Source organism: Rana temporaria, chromosome 5 (genome assembly GCF_905171775.1).
Source record: "Rana temporaria chromosome 5, aRanTem1.1, whole genome shotgun sequence".
NCBI lineage: Eukaryota > Metazoa > Chordata > Amphibia > Anura > Ranidae > Rana > Rana temporaria.
In genome coordinates, this window is record NC_053493.1 from 98,197,057 (window position 1) to 98,216,690 (window position 19,634).

General features: G+C 44.9%; 1 protein-coding gene across 3 annotated transcripts in view; it reads left to right on the forward strand.

Annotated features, from left to right (window-relative positions):
* Positions 1-19,634, forward strand: part of TAX1BP1 (Tax1 binding protein 1) — a 166,970-nt gene that overhangs the window by 28,444 nt on the left and 118,892 nt on the right. For all 3 annotated transcript variants that reach the window (XM_040352923.1, XM_040352921.1, XM_040352922.1), the window contains exon 3: positions 15,666-15,768. In XM_040352923.1, coding sequence (XP_040208857.1) covers positions 15,666-15,768 — 103 coding nt within the window. The remainder of the gene's footprint in view (positions 1-15,665; positions 15,769-19,634) is intronic.

The window sequence follows — 19,634 nt, forward strand, 5'->3', positions numbered from 1 at the left end:
ATAATGATATCTGAATGATGCCTGCAGCTGCAGGCATCATTCAGATATCCCCTCTCAAAGTCAAGGACGTCATATGACGGCGTGTGATATTGAAGTCATAAGCAATCACATTCAAACTCGTGTTAAATTGGAGTCTGTACACACCTGCCATCATTTAAAGTGCCACTGATTAACCCCAAATAAAGTTCAGCTGTTCTAGTAGGTCTTTCCTGACCTTTTCTTATGCTGGCCATATCTTTGTCAAATTTCGAAAGATTTTTTTTTTTTTTCGAAAAATCTTATCTAAGAATTTTCGTTCGTATTTTGCACCGTTAGTGGGCTGCGGCAACAGCCAATTTTTGTGCGGCCATCTAATTTTAATAATTTTAAAATGATGGGAGAATAGTGAGAGAAATGTAAAAAATTGATGTTTTATATTTGTTAGCTATGACTAGAGGTAGACCGATATGGGTTTTTCTCTGGCCGATGCCAATATTTGGAAATCGGGGCGGCCGATGGCCGATATGTGTGGCCGATATTTTAGGTTTATTTTTTTTATTTTTTTTCCCCTCATCTCAAAAAACCTAGGGTGGAGAGGTGGGGAGGAGATAATTTGTTTAGGGTGGAGAGGTGGGGTGCATCCTGTCAGTGTCACATCAGTGCCCACCAGTGCAGCCCATCAGTGCCACGTCATTAGTGCCCACCAGTGCAGCCTATCAGTGTCCATCAGTGCCCCCTCATTGGTGTCTATCAGTGCCCACCAGTGCAGCCCATCAGTGCCACCTCATCAATGCACCAGTGCATCCCATCATTGCCCACCAGTGCATCTCACCAGCGCATCACCACATCAGTGCCAACCAGCGCATCACCACATCAGTGCCAACCATCGCATCACCACATCAGTGCCAACCATCGCATCACCACATCAGTGCCAACCAGCGCATCACCTCATCAGTCCCAACCAGTGCATCACCTCATCAGTGCCTCACATCAGTGCCCACCAGTACAGCATAATGTCATTTACTGCCACAGTGCCACCTCATCAATGCCCACCAGCGGAGCGCTCCAGGCATCTCCTAGCACAAGAAAGCTCCATTGTCCCTGGCCCTGAGTGCTGCCCCGCCTCTGCCTACAATCCCCAGAATGCAGAGCGGGCCTGTAACAGCCATTCTCCAAAACGGCCAAATATCGGCCGATATATTGGTCGACCTCTAACTATGACTAAGCACTAACTAATAGTGCAAAACGTGTCAGCTGTAGATCCCTGCATTGTGTGCTGTTTTGTAGTGCATTTTTCCTTTTTAAATAAAAGACAACAATCAAGGTTTTTTGGAATGCGGCTGTCCATATTTCCTTTTTCCACTTCAGGCCTCTAAGTGAATGGAGTACTGATTCCACAGCAATCGATTGATATCCAGAGGTATCCAAGACAAGATTGTTGTCACATGTACCCCAGTGCCAATCAGTGCCACCAGCCTGTGCTATCTGTCAGTGCCACCGCAAATTAGTGCCATCTGTCAGTGCCACTGCAAATCAGTGCCACCCTCCAGTGCCAAAAAATAAAAGTAAATGTATATTGCGCTAAACCAAAACATAACTAAAGGCAGCCAACACAACAAAAGGATAATTGTGAAAATAAAGTGTAGCGCCAATAAGGGAACCACCTGTGTGGCGGATCCACTACAGGCCTAGTGACAAGATAATCGCAGACCTTAGGAGACAGTATTCCAATATTAAACTGCATCCACTGTAAGAAAGTATGGTAGCATTATTTATTGGCAGTGAGTAGTTAGAGAGTCAACACCAACAAACTAATAGACTGATCAAATAAATCGGATACTCTCAGAAAAGGTTTGCTTAAGCCCCCCTAATCTGGCACTGAATAACTATATGTATAATGGTGCTTCTCCCTTAGTGTCCTTCACACACGCTATAAAAATGAAAGAAATGCTACCCCCATATAGTGATAATAACATTTGAGCGTAAAAAAATCAATCAAAAGGTGAGTGTTCATAAGAACCATCAGGATGACAGTATCGGTGTAAACAACTGTGTGGTGATGAACCGTGCACAGAAATAAATACATGTTATAATGCCAGCTGTTGCTGTAAAAAGTCCCAAACAAGGTGAGAAATTGGTCCATACACCGTGACAGTTGTATAAGTAGATTCCCCCGCTGGTAGACTTGAATAAAATATATATATCAAGATGCAAATATCCGATCGTTAGTACGGGCCTTTACAGTAAGCGCTTGAAGAAGGCAGAGTGGGTACAGTGAAAAATATGGATTGCGCTGCCGTGAATATTTAATTCTATGTGATAATTAATTAACTCCTATAGACGTTAATATGTGTACTTCCACCGCATAACAAAATATCCATCCCCTAAGGAAAATATATATATTTTATGTATATTCTTATAAATATATATGTGCTTATGAAACACTCATCATCTATTTAGCCCCCCCTAGAAAACATACAAAAGTATCAATTCTTTATAGAACAAACATTATAGACGAACAGGTGTATATTATAGTGTCACCAGTCCAAAATTGGTTTGGTGCGGGAAATAAAAATATTTATAGGTGCAAGAGAGTTCCTGTATGGAGCCTCTTCCCTTCGCTAGAAAAACAAACAAAGGAAAAAAGAAGGCAACAGAAAAAAAGTGCCAATATAGTAACCAGGTGCACTTAAAGGGTCACTAAAGGCAGAATTAGTGTTGAAAATATGTTTATTGGAAATTTCAACATATCAAACAGAAAAAGGACAATAAACATTAGAAGGCACAGTCCGCATACAGTCACATTAACGATTGGAGGGAAGAGTCAGCCAAGTGGCTATCGCCTACAGCTAGACTCTCACCAATAAGCATAACAATAGACATGGAAACATCTGTATATAAAATGAACCAATAATAAAGGAAATTATGCGTGACCACTAAGGTCTCTTCTTTTTAGCGGAGCTGCGACTGTAAACTAGGGTATTGATACAATAAGAGAAACAAAAGAAATAAGGAGGAGAAGAGGAACAAGAGTGTAGAGAAAGTTGAAATGAGAAGGGAGAAGGAGAGAGAAGGAAGATAGAGGGGGGAGGTGGAAGAGACACAGGTGAGGAGGGATTTGAAGGGGGGGAGTGTGGGCTGCCGACAGGACAATCTAGAGGGAGGGTGAGGGAGGGTGTATCTACGGTGGGAGATCCCGCATCGGGGCCCCAACCCGTCCCGGGGCATAAAACATTACACTAACGATCATGTTGCGGGAGACAACATGTTCAACAGAGTATCAGACGAAGAGAAGTGGAGCCAGGTGAGCCACCACTGTTTATATTTCTCGTAGGTATAATTGTCCAGAGCTAACATCTCCTCCATTCTCATAGTGTCATTCATGATCGAGACCCAATGTGACAAGGGAGGAGTGGTGGTCGACTTCCAATAGGAAGGTATGAGCTGCCTCGCTGATGACATAAAGAAGCGGAGGAGACTCCGCTTCTGCGATGCAATGGAGCCAGGCAGAACGGAAAGGAGAGAAATTTTGGGGGAGGGAACCAACGCTTCATTATAAGTCTTATTATAACACTCAAATACCTGAGTCCAGAAGGGGCGGATCCTCTCACATTCCCACCAGACGTGTAGATAGGACCCTGAAGCTGCAGAGCATCGCCAGCAGGATGCCGGGGTGGACGGAAATATTTTGTGCAGCATGGAGGGGACCCTGTACCACCTTGAGAGAATCTTGTAGTTCTTTTCTTGCGAGTAGCAGGAGATCGTAGACTTATGGGTAAAGTGAAACGAAGTCTGCCAGTCTGAACGTGGGATGTCTTCATCCAGGTCTGCGGACCACATCCTAGTGTAAGACGGGAGTTCGGAGTGTGTGAGTGTCTGGAGAAAACTGTATATGGCCGATAGAAGGTGTCTAGGGGTCTCCGAGAGAGAACACAGACGTTCAAACTCGGTACTAGGACGGTGTATTTGAGAAGAAGAGTGTAGGTGTTTAGTGAGTGTAGAGAGATGTATAGCAGTCAGCCAATCGTGCGTCCCCTCCGGTGCCACCGGCGTCCCCAGTGTCGGGTGAACAAACGAGCGTGCCTGAGGCCATGCGGTCCTTCTAAAGGGACCCAACAACGGTACCCCAATACCCTGAGGGAAGGATGGATTATCAAATAGTGAGGTCAGTGGAGAGGGGTCCGAAGATAAAAGGGCGCACAACCCCCTGTTATACCAAATCCTGAGGGAAGCCAGCGTAAGTGGGGATGGAGGAGGCATGCGTGTCAAGTCAGACCTATATCCCCACAATAGGGACCGGAGATCAACGTGAGCCAGGTCCTGTTCTATGGCAACAGAGGCCTTTAAGAACGGACGAGGGAACCATTCCAGTACTCGTGCTACATGGGTGGCCTTGTAATACGTTTCAAAGTCAGGGAGACCAGCTCCACCCTGCAACTTCGAGCGGGTGCTAAAGGCAGAATTAAATAACAAACATGTTATACTTACCTCCACTGTGCAGCTCGTTTTGCACAGTGTCCCCTAACCCTGTCTTCTGGGGTCCTTCGGCGGCTGTCTCGGATCCTCCTCGCAAAAGCTTTCTACCTTCATGTGAGCGAGCTCGCATGGTGGAAAGCTTTTGCGAGCGCGCTCCCGTGATACAGCGGCGGGCAAAGCTGCCGACTGTATCACTCAGGCACGTCGCGTCATCCGCTGTGATTGACGGCAGCGCCAGCCAATGGCTGCGCTGCTATCAATCCGTCCAGCCTAGCCAATCAACGGACAGGCTGGGAACCGAAGACCATCACATGGACGCGCGCGGGACTTTCGAGGGGTCAGGTAAGTAAAACGGGGGTTCGGGGGGGCGGTACCATCAGATGTTTTTTCACCTTAATGCATAGAAGTACGGGCCTTTACAGTAAGCGCTTGAAGGCGCTGCAATGACCTTAATGCATAGGATGCATTAAGGTGAAAAAACATTTACCTTTACAACCCCTTTATTCAATATTCCTTCTGTGAAATATTCAAATGCCACGTGATTTCACCACTTCCGTGCTCTTCCCATCACCGTAAAATATGGGCACTCACCAGATCCCATTCAATGCATGCCTTTGGTTCATTCCCAGGATAACCAATCCTATTCTGTATTACCACGGTTGTTAAGTATCTTTAGATATTTGGGTGCTGCATCTCTTTCTCTATAAAAACTCAGAGAAAGGGTGCCCGACATAGTGTAGTAGGTAAAAAAAATGTTTTATTCGATTTAAAAACAAGACAAGTATTGCACTCACATTTTTGTGTGCCTATTTTTCCGGCACCAAGCTTCTCCAGCCGTGTATGCAAACGTGTAGAAGGAAAAAACACTCCTCGTTCCCCCTGGTCCTTTCTTATGACCGGCGTGATCTCCTATAGGTTACAGCAGCCTCTATGCGTTTCGCAAATTTTATTGCGTCGTCAAGAAGCTGGGTACAGTGATGACCACATTACTGTGGCAAAGTGTATAGTCAATTTTGTAACTTGTACCTACAGGTAAGCCTATAATAATAATATTCCCCTTGCAATGAGCCGCTGACTGCAGCGGTGCATGCGCACATGGGTATCTCGGCTGAAGGCCCGGCAGACGCCAAACCTGGCTGGAAAGAAGTCTCCCGCGCGCATCAGTGATGACATTTCGGCTCCAGCCACTCACAGCGCTGAAGCCGCAATACCTGAAAGACACGCTGAGGCAACATGTCAGCTACCTTGGCGTGGACCAGGTGAGTTATCGACGCCTCGGTCTAAGGTAAGTATTTCATACGGTGCATACTAGCTCAATATGCCTTTTGCCTTACAGGGGTATAAAAAAAAAAAAGTTTCAGCGGGTATACAACCACTTTAACCACTTCCCTACCGTGTCATTGTAAAATGACGTCGGCGGGAACCTCTCGTCTTTCAGACCGGACGTCATATGACATCCTGGCATTCCCGGCCGCTAGGGGGCGCACGCGCGTGCCCACCGCATTGCTCGGTACCCGGCGGCCACGATGTCCGCCGGGCACCCGCAATTGCCCACAATCACGTCAGAACCATGGATCTGTGTATGTAAACAAACAGATCCATGTCCTGTCAGCGGTGAGGAGACTGATGTGTGTTCCCAGTACAAAGGAACACACATCGATCTCCTCCCCTTGTGAGTCCCCCTACAGTTAGAACACACTTTAGGGAACATATTTAACCCCCTCAGCGCCCCCTAGTGTTAACCCCTTCCCTGCCAGTCACATTTACACAGTAATCAGTGCAGTTTTATAGCACTAATCGCTGTGTAAATGTGAATGGTCCCAAAAATGTGTCAAAAGTGTCCGATATATGTCCGCCGTAATGTCACGGTCACAATAAAAATCGCAGATCGCCGCCATTACTAGTAAAAAAAAAAAAAAAAGCCATAATTCTATTCCCTATTTTGTAGACGCTAGAACTTACGCTTATTGCGATCTTTTTACCAAAAATTTGTAGAAGAATACGTATTGGTAGGAAGAAAAAAAAAGTTTTGTTTTAATATTTTTTAATTTAAAAAGTAAAAAATATTGTGTTTTTTTTTTTTCAAAATTGGCGCTCTTTTGTTTATAGCGCAAAAAATAAAAACCGTAGCGGTGATCAAATACCACCAAAAATTAGCTCTATTTGTGGGAAAAAAAGGGCGTCAATTTTGTTTGGGAGCGATGTCGCACGACCGCGCAATTGTCATTCAAAGTGCGACAGCGCTGAAAACTAAAAATTGGTCTGGGCAGGAAGGGGGTGAAAATGCCCTGTATGGAAGTGGTTAACAAAGAAAAAGTGAGGGAACCTAAGTGGTTTTGTTGACTATAAAGAATTATTTTTTTGCCAGATTATAGGTTAATTTTTAAGTATGTGAGCTTTTTATATTAAGCTGCTTGCCTAGAGTTCAGGTTTAAATATTGCACACTTTACTGGCGTTTTTTTATTCATTTTTACTGGAGCATTTTTCTTTTCTCTTTTTTTCTTATACTTATACATTCATTTCAGAATATAAATCCGTATTAATTCACCACTGCCGTGCCTTCGGCAATCTTTTCAAAATTGTTAATCCCTCATATACAAGGGATGGTTAACACTGAGGCTTCTCTTGGGGAAACTAAGTATAGTAAGGAAGTAACTAAAGTAATTCTAAACCAACAGGAGTGCAGCGGCACAGATTTTATTTATTTATTTTACAACTCTAATGTAATGGCAATGGAAATGTCTAGAACATACATATTATTCACCATGCAGTGTGGAGTATCTTGTAATTTTTGTTATTGTACTTTTATTGTAATAAACATTAAGAAGTTTGTAGAACTGTAGCCCGCGGTTCTCGGCACAGGATTTCCCATGCCAGACCGGCAACTTGGTTTATTGTGATTCTTTCTTCACTGGTACCGATGGAGTTATTTAGCAGTGGCTGCCAAAGAAAGGAGGTATGTGTTCGTTCAGCTAGGAGATGGCCCGGGGGGAATAATAAATTACAGGAAGAAAGGCTACTGTTAGCTTTTACTGTAAGGCAAATGAGTTGCATGGCTGGAAATATCTTGTAATTAGTACTACACAGCTCTCCGTGTCTTTTTGTGTTCAATATTAATTAAGACAGTTCAGGCCTGGAATAAATCAGTCCCAGGTCTGCAGGTCCTGTCTTTTTTACCTACAGATTTTTTATTGCGGTATACCAAATTTTCTTGGTGACGATGGGGAACCCAACCAGCTTGATCTTGAATGAATATACTGTCCCACAAAACTCCTGATTTACCTAGAAAGACCTTTCAAAATTCTGATTACGTTTTCCCTTTTTTATCCGAATGAGCTGTGAAACTTTTTTTAAAACCAAGTTGAAACAGTGGTAAACTCGGCTTTTTAACTTGTACCCACAGATAAAGTGACTCTCTCCTAAATTTGCGGTGTTTAGGATACCGTATTTGCCGGCGTATAAGGTGACTGGGTGTATAAGACGACCCCATAATTTTCCAGCTAAAATTTGGGTTTTGGGATATACTCGCCGTATAAGACGACCCCCTTCCTTCTAGTCTTTCTGGAAGCTGAGTGGTAGCCGGAACATCCTCTGAAAGGAACAACCGCTGATAGGAACATGCTTTATTCAGCTTTTTTTCAAATCTCACTGTGCCATTGCATGCCTCACTGTGGCCATTGCATACCTTGACGATCCCATACCTTATCCCTGTATGCAGAGTCGGTCAGACTACGGGCTTCCATTATTCAAAAGCTGTGCCTCCTCCTCATGCTGTTCTGTGATGGGCGGAACACTCAGTTTCCCAGTAGTGCCTGTGTTTGGCGTTCCGCCTATCACGGATATCCTCTCGTTCGAGGCCGAGGATGAGAAGACATCCGTGATAGGCAGAACACCGAACAGAGGCTCTGCTGGGAAACTGAGTGTTCCGCCTATCTTGGAACGGCACAAGGAGGAGGCGCGGCTTTTGAATAATGGATGCCAGAGGTCTGACTGAGACAGATACCGTTGTATAAGACTAGTTTTGAGGCAAGTTTTTAAGCACAAACGGTTGTCTTATACGCCGGAAAATACGGTATATCCACACTTGAAGCAGCCGGTGACGTCAATGGCACATGTGCAGTGAACGCAGGATTGACAGCACACTGAGTGTGCCTTCAGTTTAGAGTGCTGTGCCATGGATGTGATTCCAGTGCACAGGAGTGACATCATTGCGGCCCGGCTATTCAATTGGCTGGAGAATGGGAATCTAGAAGGAAGACTGGGTGAAGATGAAACCTTTGACATTGATAACTGCACACCGTTGGGCTTTGCAGGCATACTAGGACATTATGGCTTAAAGAGGAAGTAAACCCTCCTCTAGAAAAAAAGAAAAGACAAAGGCATAATGAGCTAGTATACTAGCTCATTATGTAGTACTTCCCTAATATCAAAGCCCCTGCAGCGGTCCTCGTTCGCCTCCTCCGACGCCATCTCTCCCAGAGTGACTTCCAGGTGTCGTTGCTCCGGCGCTGTGACTGACCGGAGCAGCGATGACGTCACTCCCGCGAATGCGCACAGGAGCCGTCAGTGACGGCACGATTACCTGCATCGTTGTATGCGCCGTAGACATCAGTGCCCGTTTTTGAGAAAATATCTCCTTAAGGCTGCATTCACATCTAGACGGACGAAATCGCGGCGTTTTGTCGCCGCAAATCGCGGTAAAAATAGCGGCGTTTTGTACCGCAATACGTCATATCGCCTGCAGCGGCCCCTCCCTGTAGGCGATCGTCTGGGACAAGTCGCAGGTCCCAGGCAATCGCCTGACCAATCACAGTGCGCAGCATGCTCGCGCATGCGCAGTGAGTATCTGGCTGTGAAGCCGAAAGCTGTCACGGCTGGGTGCCCACACTAAGGATGAAGACGCTGGCCGTAGAGGGGGGGGAAGAGAAGCGGATCTCCGGCCGGCGCGTCGCAGGATCGTGGAGCAGGTGAGTGTCTGTTTATTAAAAGCCAGCAGCTACACTTTTTGTAGCTGCTGACTTTTAATAAACATTATAAAGGCCTGGAACTCCCCTTTAAGAAGTGCTGTCTATTAGTGCCCATCAGTGTCACATATCAGTACAGCTTCATCAATACCTCTTCATCAGTGCCTATCGGTGAAGGAGAAAAAGTACCTGTTTGAAAAAGTTTAAAAAATAAGCTAAGAAAAAAATGGCATGCACACACCTGTATATTTTTTACTTAATACCAGGTGTAAAGGTTCAGCCCTTAAAACCACTTTTAATAACAATGGTCAAATCTCATTTCTTCCCAGGAAGCCTTTACAGGCAACGTATAGTGTATTTTCAGCCAACATATGTTTTGAGTTACTATTGTAGTTTTTTTTTTCCTTTTTTTTATTTTATTTTTTTAAGTAATGTTTGATATCACTTTCACATTGTACATGCTCGCTCTTCTAGATTTTGTTTTTGTATTAAATATAGAGATTTGTAGGTTACACATTATAGAGGCAGAGTATATCTGCCAAATCGGGAGTCCATTATTTTTAATGAGTTGGTTGACTCCTAGACTTGCATTTCTGCTGCCATGTATGTATGTAATTACAAATTATACACACAAACAAGGGCTTTAAAACATTATGCGGTTGGATAAGATTTACAGCAAGCTGAACTTGCTTACATGTTCATCTAAAAATGTTGAAAATACTATACTGTATATTCCCTTTAAATTGCCCTGTGTGGGAATAGCTTTAAATTGCAGTCCCTTTTTTTTATTTTTTTAATATATATATTTAATGTGCTCATGGGTTGGATTGTTCTTTTATTATTGGACGGGGGGGGGGGGGGGGAATACATGTTCTACTGTGACCGGGGGGGAATACATGTTCTACTGTGACCAATGCGTTTCATCATATGTGATGTCATCAAGGGCTCTGATGTCACGTATGACAAAACACGATGGATGGAGTCAGATCACACACACGTTATCGCACATCATCTTTGTAATTTGTGAGGGCTGGAGATGATTGGTCTGGAGGTGAGGAGTTGGTTTACCTAGAGAGTGGCTGGTCCTACTTATTCTAATTTCAGTGAGGAGCCCCTGTGTTTTTCATGCCCAAGATGGCGCCCTGCATAGAACAGCCTAAATGACCACTATAAATATGTGGTCATATGTTTGTGGTAAGCAGACCTATGTTCACAGGGGTGGCGATAGCTGTCAGTACACTGCCAGGATGTGTTGCCTCTCTCATTGCTATATGGACACTAGTGGACTTTCTCCATTGATGTCACTATTTTTTATTGTGTATGTGTTTTTTTTTTTTAACATGTGTATTCTCTTAAGGGGGTTGTAAAGGTAAATGTTTTTTCACCTTAATGCATCCTATGCATTAAGGTGAAAAAACATCCGATGGTAACACCCCCCCCCCCCGAACCCCTGTTTTACTTACCTGACCCCTCGAAAGTCCTGCGCGCATTCACGTGATCCTCTTCGGTTCCCAGCCTGGCCGTTGATTGGCTAGGCTGGACGGATTGATAGCAGCGCAGCCATTGGCTGGCGCTGCTGTTAATCACAGCGGATGATGCGTCACGCCGGGCGGCGGGGGCCGAGTGATACAGTCGGCGGCTATGCCCGCCGCTGTATCACGGGAGCGTGCTCGCAAAAGCTTTCTACCATGCGAGCTCGCTCGCATGAAGGTGGAAAGCTTTTGCGAGGAGGAGCCGAGACAGCCGCCGAGGGACCCCAGAAGACAGGGTTAGGGGGCACTCTGTGCAAAACGAGCTGCACAGTGAAGGTAAGTATAACATGTTTGTTATTTAAAAAGAAAAAAAAAAAGGTTTGCCTTTAGTGTTGCTTTAAGAAGTATATTTGTACAAATGCTTTCACATTATTTGTATTATTATTCACTTTTGTTTGCACTTTGATCACATTAGCATATTTTGACACCTATGTTTATTTAGCACCACACTGTTGATAATACATTTTCTTTATCGTACATCATGGGACACAGAGCTGCATAGTAATAACTATGTGGGTTATATATCCTACCTTCAGGTGCTGGACACTGGTGTAATCAATTAAAGAGGAAGTTCCCTCCCTATATAACCCCTCCCATACTGGGAGTGCCTCAGTTTTTTCATCAGTGTCTGAGGGATCCATGCTGGATGTAAAAAGCCTCCATAAATCCAGATCCATCCAAAGTGCTTCATAGCCAAAGTGGTCGGTACCCGGGCCTCGGTTGGAAGAACGAGGTTTGGCCTATGATGCTTCTCTTTGAGAGCTGGACTCTGGGCCCCAGTACTTTGGTCTATTCCACGGCTAAAAGTTTTCTGCTGCCAGGGTGCTATATAGGTCCAGGGGAGTGGTGTTCCTACCGATGGACCCCGGTCCCTGAAGGTCTTTGACAAAACCCACGGTGAGGGGTGAAGATTGGGCCTTGGTCTGCGGAAGGAAGGTTATTGCTTTTTCTCTCAATAGAGATGAGAGCAGTTAACAATCTATCTGAAGGTTTTCAGATATAGAAAGCTGGCGGTTTTATGGTGCTGCCAGAAGACCCTAGATATGGGCAGGCAGTATTCAGATCAGCTATTAAGATGGTCTCTCTCCCTCTCGTTAGAGTAAGAAGGGTCAAGCCCTAGCTGAAGCAGCTACTCGGATACGGAAAACTGAGAGGTGTGCGCTGCCAGAAGGCCCCAAAAAAGGGCAGGTAACGTCTAATTCAACTGTTTTCAATGTTGATTTATCAGGTTATTATTCAGGCTTGTGGTTTAAAGAGTGGGATTCCCCCTGGCTTTTGTTGGGGGCTCCCTACCAAGATAGTAATCGCTTTGCGCGATGCAATACCAAGCCTTTATAACTCAGATTTGCAGGGCTGCAACTTGGTCGTCTGTGCTTGCGTTGACTAATTCCTATCGGGTGAACATAAGACCGCAGGAGGACGCAGCTTTTTGGCGCAGTATGGTGCAGGCAGCATTATAGGTCCTCTCATCTGATGGCGGTCTGCGTTGTTGGTGTCTCCCTCCCCTCAGTAGGCATTGCTATGGGACATCCCACATAGTTATTACTATGCAGCTCTGTGTCCTGTGATGTACGATAAAGAAAATAGGATTTTTATAACCGCTTACCTGTAAAATCCTTTTCTTGAAGTACATCACGGGACACAGAGCTCCCGCCCCTCTTGTTTGGGGATATTGGGACACTTATTGCTTTGCTACAAAAACTGAGGTACTCCCAGTATGGGAGGGGTTATATAGGGAGGGGACTTCCTGTTTAATTGATTACACCAGTGTCCAGCACCTGAAGGTAGGATATAAACCCACATAGTTATTACTATGCAGGTCTGTGTCCCGTGATGTACTTCAAGAAAAGGATTTTACAGGTAAGCTGTTATAAAAATCCTATTTTTATATACCTGGTAACAGCTTTTTGTTTATATTTTTTGGAAGTGCGGATATTTCTTTCCACTTTAAATGTCCACTCTGCAATGAAAGAATTTTTTGCAGCTCTCCAACGCAGCTCTGTCCTTTTTTGTTCCAGATAGCCTGCCAATGCATTGGAAACAATTCCTTCGATGTCTGTGTTCCGAAAAGAGCATAGATGTAAGGGATTTTTACATTAGAGATGTTTATCCTCATGTCCTGTTCTCCCAACAACCTTTCCCTAGACCCTCCACCAGCTCAGAGAGAAATATAAATGCTGTTGTTTAACCACTTGAGGACCGCCGCACAACGGTATACATTGACAAAATGGCTGGGCACAAGGGCATATATGTACGTCCCCTTTAAGATCCCACCTGGTCCTCTTCTCTGTGACCGTCCCCGCGGGAAAAGCGGACCCGATCTATGCCGGTGCCCCGCGATCGGGTCACAGAGAGCAAGAACGGGGAGAGTTAAGTGTAAACAAACCTCTCCCTGTGCTTCCTAGTAAACCTGCCACTGATCGTCTGTTCCCTGTCATAGGGAACGACAATCAGTGACGTCACACGCCCAGCCACGCCCCCCCTCACCCACAATAAGATTCACTCCCTTAGGGCACACTTATACCGCGTACACACGGTCGTTTTTTTGTGATGAAATAAAATGACATTTTTCATCATGGGGGAAAAAAAACTTAATTTTTCTAACTTCATCATAAAAATCGACGTTGCCCACACACCATCGTTTTCTGAAAATGCTCTAGCAAAGCGCGGTTACGTACAACACATACGACGGCACTCTGTTCCATTCAAGCTCCCGTCTCATAACTTGCTTCTGAGCATGCGCGGGTTTAAAACGTTGTTTTAGCCCACACACGATCATTTTTTATGACCCAAAAAACTACATTTTGAAAAACGACATAAAAAATTGAAGCATGTTCGAATTTTTTTTTGGTCGTTTTTTAGAAGACAAAAAACGATGTGAAGCCCACAGACGATCATTTTAAATGACGTTTTTAAAAACGTAGTTTTATTTCATCACAACAAACCGACCGTGTGTACGCGGCATTAACCCCTCAGCGCCCCCTTCTGGTTAACCCCTTCACTGCCAGTGTAATTTTTATGGTAACCAGTGCATTTTTATAGCACTGTTCGCTGCAAAAATGACAATGGTCCTAAAATAGTGTCAAGTGTCCGATGTGTCCGCCATAATGTCGCAGTCACAATAAAAATCGCTGATCACCGCCATTACTAAAAAAAAAATTATTAATGAAAATGCAATAAAACTATCCCCTATTTGGTAGACGCTATAAATTTTGCGCAAACCAATCCATAAACGATTATTGCGTTTTTTTTTTCTTTTTTTACCAAAAATATCTAGAAGAATACGTATCTGCCTAAACTGAGGGAAAAATAATTTTTTTTTGTATCTTTTTTGGGGATATTTATTATAGCAAAAAGTAAAAACTATTGCATTTTTTTCACAATTGTCACTCTATTTATTTTTGTTTATAGCGCAAAAAATAAAAACCACAGAGGTGATCAAATACCACCAAAAGAACTCTCTATTTGTGGGAAAAAAAGGACGCCAATTTTGTTTGGGAGCCACGTCGCACTACCGCGCAATTGTCAGTTAAAACGACGCAGTGCCGAATCGCAAAAAGTGGCATGGTCTTTAAGCTGCATAATGGTCCGGGGCTTAAGTGGTTAATAGTTAAGCTGCCAATAGATGGACCAAAATTTGGCCAATTCAGCAGGAACCATCTGAATTTCGATCCATCTATGCCCGTTCTCGCTCAACAGAAGTCAATCTAAAGATAAACTTCTGTCAAACTGGATTGTTGGAAAGTTTTTCTCGATCAGCTGTGTGCAGCTGTTTAATCAGTGTATGTTTTACAGTGAAGGATTACAATGGCACAGGTGGGGAGGATTCCTCTATCCACCTTGCATGTGTGGATGGGGGGAATCTGCTTGTGAGGGCGATTTAAAAAAAAATGAGACTACTATGGTCAGCCTAAGGCCCCTTTCACACTTGTATGACTTGTTCCACGATTTGGGACTGCAAAGTAGCATGACAAGTCTTTCCCTATTTTTTCCAATGACAACTATTCATATTAGTACGGCTTCAAGTCATGCTGACTTCAAAGTAGTCCGTGCACTACTTTGGTCAGACTTTGATGCAAGTTCAGATTCTTAGACCTCAAGTCTCCCTGAATTTTGCGTCAAAATTGCGCAACTTTGAAGTAGGTAGTGTCAAAAGGGCCCTACGATTTGGGACTGCAAAGTCGTATGACAAGTCGTTCCCCATGATTTCCAATGACTACCATTCATATTGGTACGACTTCAAGTCGTGCCGAATTCAAAGTAGTCCTTGTACTACTTTAGTCCGACTTTGATGTGAGTTGAGGTCCATAGACCTCAAGCCTCCCTGAAATCGTGTCAAAATCGTGGCCGCAAAATTTCTGTAAAATGGGGGCAAAGTTGCACGACTTTGAAGTCGCGGTAGTGTGAAAGGGGCCTTAGGGAGGTTTCTTAACCCCGGTTTGCAAGCTTCTTTTGGAGCATAGTCGCACTTTTTAGCCTTAATAGACTTTTTAATAGGAGTGCCTGAAAAACGCACATAACCTGCATTTTTTGTTTATGTTTTTATTGTCTAGTAACCAATATTTCCATTGGCTAGAAAACACTCACAGAACTAAAGATGTTCAGTTCAAGTGTGAATAGGGCAATTTTCAAAGCTAGGTTATTGTTTTTCACTGAATTTTTCTCTTTGTAAAGAAAAAGGTATATTGTGTTTTACACCTATTTTTTTTCCAGGTTGGATGGAGCACTGCCCGAGACTATTATACTTTTTTGTGGTCGCCTATGCCTGAAGACTATGTGCCTGACTGTACTCGTGACTGTGTGCTGACATTCCAAGGTTAGACCATGTTTTCATGTTTCCTCTTGTAAATTCGATTGTATGCTTAAGCTGAGTGTCTTTTCTGACACTACTGCCAAAAATGGGTCCTGTTCTAGTAAAGCCACTATATTCTTACATACTATAAACCATACATATCCCTCTTACCAACTGTAGCTCCCTCCAATAGAAGTAATGGAGAGCAATACATTTGAAGGCACACTTAAAAATGTATTTATTTTTTTAGTTTTGGATCAATTATGCCGCGTACACACGATCATGTTTCGGCTTGTAAAAAAACTTTTTTAGCATCTAGAAAAAACGACGCCACCCTTTAGGCTGCTTTAGCTGATTTTGTGTTAGTAAAAGACGAGTCGCGCTTTTCTGTTGTCTGTTGCAGCGTGATGAATGTGCTTACTCTATTTGAACGGTAGTTTTACCAGAACGAGTGCTCCCGTCTCATATCTTGCTTCTGAGAATGCGCTGGTTTTGCACGTCGTTTAAGTCCACACACGATCGTTTTTTACAACCCGAAAAACGACATTATTTAAAACGTCGTGAAAAAATAGAGCATGTTCGAATTTTTTTGTCGTTTTTCAGAACCCGAAAAATGATGTGAAGCCCACACACGATAGTTTTTAAATTACATTTTTAAAAAACTTAGTTTCTTTATCGTACATCACGGGACACAGAGCGGCATTCATTACTATATGGGTTATATGGAGTACCTTCAGGTGATGGACACTGGCAATCTTCAAACAGGAAATGCCCCTCCCTATATAACCCCCTCCCATAGGAGGAGTACCTCAGTTTTTACGCCAGTGTCTTAGGTGTTGGTCATGGTTTAGCTTGCCTCCGCATCCTTGGGATTAGGTGAGCTAACCGGTTCTGTCCAAAGGCCTCAGCGTTAAAGTGGTCAGTAACCGGACCCCAAACCCTTGGGGTATAGCCCATAATGCTTTTCTTTTTAGAGAGCTGGACCCTGGGCCCAGAACTTAGAAACCTTTGGGGGCCTAATGTTTCTGTTGCCAGAGTGCTATATGGGCCCAGGACAGTGGATCCTTCATAGGAACCCAGGGCCTGAAGGTCTAGACAGCCCCACGGAGATGGGGGAAGATTGGGCCTCTTGCTTGGCAAAGTCCTGCGGCATGGAGCAGGTAAGTGAGGGGAAAACTTGCGGAACTTGGTTCTTAGCAGGTTTTTTCTGGGGGGTCACAGGGGACATGCCTAAAGTTATGCGCTGCATCTGGCAAAGCAAGTCACATATCTTAATGATAGGATGGCTCTATGTGTTATTCCCCATAAGAAGTGACCTCCCTGGTAGTGTTGAAAAGCATTGAGTGGCTGTGTGTGTGTGTGTGTGTTCAGAGAGCTGTGCTTACCTGCAAGCCTCCAGGCGATGCTGCATCGGTTCTTCCTCCTCAAAGCCTGAAAGATGACAGGCAAACGCTGACCTCCTCGTGGAGAGGACTCCCTTCCCCCCACCCCCCCCCCCCCCCCGTCGGCGGGCGCGCGCGCGTCCCCGTGTTATAGGCGCAATTCGCACCGTTAGCTGAGGGGGGAAAGGCGGCTCAGTTGCTTAAGGAAGGGGCGGCCCTTCCTTTTTCGTTCCATCAGCTCAGTTCTATGCTGGAACTGAGGAGGAAAAGACCAGAGCGGCAGCACGGGGCGCCGAGGACACACAGTGGCCAGAAAAGATATTACAGTCTTCATAAGACTGTCTTCAAGCCTAGAAATAGGCTGTTCTTTTCTATCTCAGTAGTTTTTTCTTGGCAATACTACTAAGGGGGACAGAATGCTTTTTCTTTCTTGGATTTAAAAAAAAAAAAAAAGAAAAAAGTTAAAGATCCATCAAGGGGAGAGAAGGCATTTTTTTATCCCCCAAACAGGTGTTTGGGCAATTAACTATTTATAGTTCCAAATACCGATAAGTTAGCAGGCGTACCTCGGTATTGTACCATGGCATCCGGGTCAGAGGGTACAAGAGGTGGGGATTCCCCCAGAGAGTCTGAGGTCTCGGACAAAGTTATGCCGCTGCTTTCCCGAGAGGGAGCCTTGGGGCCATCGGGATCTGGGGCTGGAGCTGGCTCGGGTCAGTCCAACCCTAAGATGGTCACGGACGAGGTATTACTCACCTCTTTAAAAGAGATGGAAAAAAGAATGGAAAAAATGATAGCCACGGCTATGCGGGGCAGAAAACGGAATAGATCTCCGTCGCCCGAGCGTGGACCCTCAGAAGAGGAGGTCCTTTCCTCAGGGGAATTGGACGACCTCTGGGACAAGGACCAAGTAGGTTCGGGGATCGAGGATCCGGATACAGGGGAGTCTGGAGCAGTCTCCCAAGGGGAGAGCTGGTGGGTTCAAGCCTTAACGGACTTGGTCCATAGTGCATTCAACTTGCCAGTACCAGATCTCCAAGTATCGACGGTTTCAGCTTTGGGCTCACTAAGGGCGCCTCAAAACAATGCAGTGTTTCCGATCCATCCTCTGCTAGAGGAAGTTTTGTTCCAAGATTGGAGCAAGCCAGATAAGATCTTTTTACCACCTAAAAGATTCTCTGCCCTATATCCTATGGAAGATAAATTTTCCAAGAGATGGGCTACCCCTGCGGTGGACGCAGCCATCTCATGTGTTAACAAATCTTTAACATGCCCTGTAGAAAACATACAGGTGTTCAAGGATCCGGTTGATAAACGCTTGGAAGCACTACTTAAGAACTCCTTCACTACTGCAGGGGCAGTAGTGCAGCCAGCTGTGGCTGCGATTGGGGTTGCTCAAGCATTATCGGATCAAACTAAGCAGATGCTTAAACTTATTCCTGCCCAGCAGGCAGAAGAATTTTCGGATGTCCCTAGGGCCATACGCTTTACGGTAGACGCGATTAAGGATTCTATCCAGCAAGCGTCACGTGTATCGTTATCCCTTATCCATATGAGAAGACTCTTATGGTTAAAGAGCTGGGAGGCCGAGCCCCCATGCAAGAAGCTCCTGGTAGGGTTCTCCTTCCATGGAGGACGACTCTTCGGAGAAGACCTGGATAAATACATTCAGACCATTTCAAGCGGCAAAAGCACTCTTTTGCCAACTAAGAAGAAGTTTCAGGGGCCTGCGTTTAAACGACAGTACTCCACTGGGCAGGGGCCCTCTAATGCCAAACAGTATCGACGGCCTCCTGCGAAAGCAAACTTCAGCTTCAACAGCAAATCGCAGGGACAGGCTGCTAGAGGCAGGAAGCAGTGGTTTCGCAAACCAGCAAAACCAGCCCCCAAGCCGACCTTATGAAGGGGCGCCCCCACCCATGAAGGTGGGGGGAAGGCTGCGTCTCTTTTCAGAGGTTTGGGAAGCCAGCATTCCCGACAAGTGGGTACGGTCTTCCGTGGCCACGGGCTACAAATTAGACTTCCTAAGGTTTCCTCCTCCTCATTTCCAGGAGTCAATGATTCCAAACGATCCGGAGAAGGGAGCCGCATTAGTGACGGCATTAAATCATCTACTCTCCCAGGAAGTAATAGTAGAGGTACCAGTCCTGGAACAGGGGCTGGGTTTCTACTCCAACCTATTCATCATCCCAAAGTCCAATGGAGATGTCAGGCCAATTTTGGACCTAAAGATGGTAAATGCATACCTAAAGGTCCGCTCGTTTCGGATGGAATCCGTGCGGTCAGCAGCTGCCACACTCCAAAAGGACGACTTCATGGTGTCCATAGACATAAAGGATGCCTACCTTCATGTTCCAATTTATCAGCCACATCAAAGATATCTACGCTTTATGGTGGCTTTGCGTCATTTCCAATTCGTGGCGCTTCCCTTCGGGTTGGCTACGGCCCCCCGGGTGTTCACGAAGGTCCTAGCTCCAATCCTAGCCAAGCTAAGGATTCAAGGGGTCA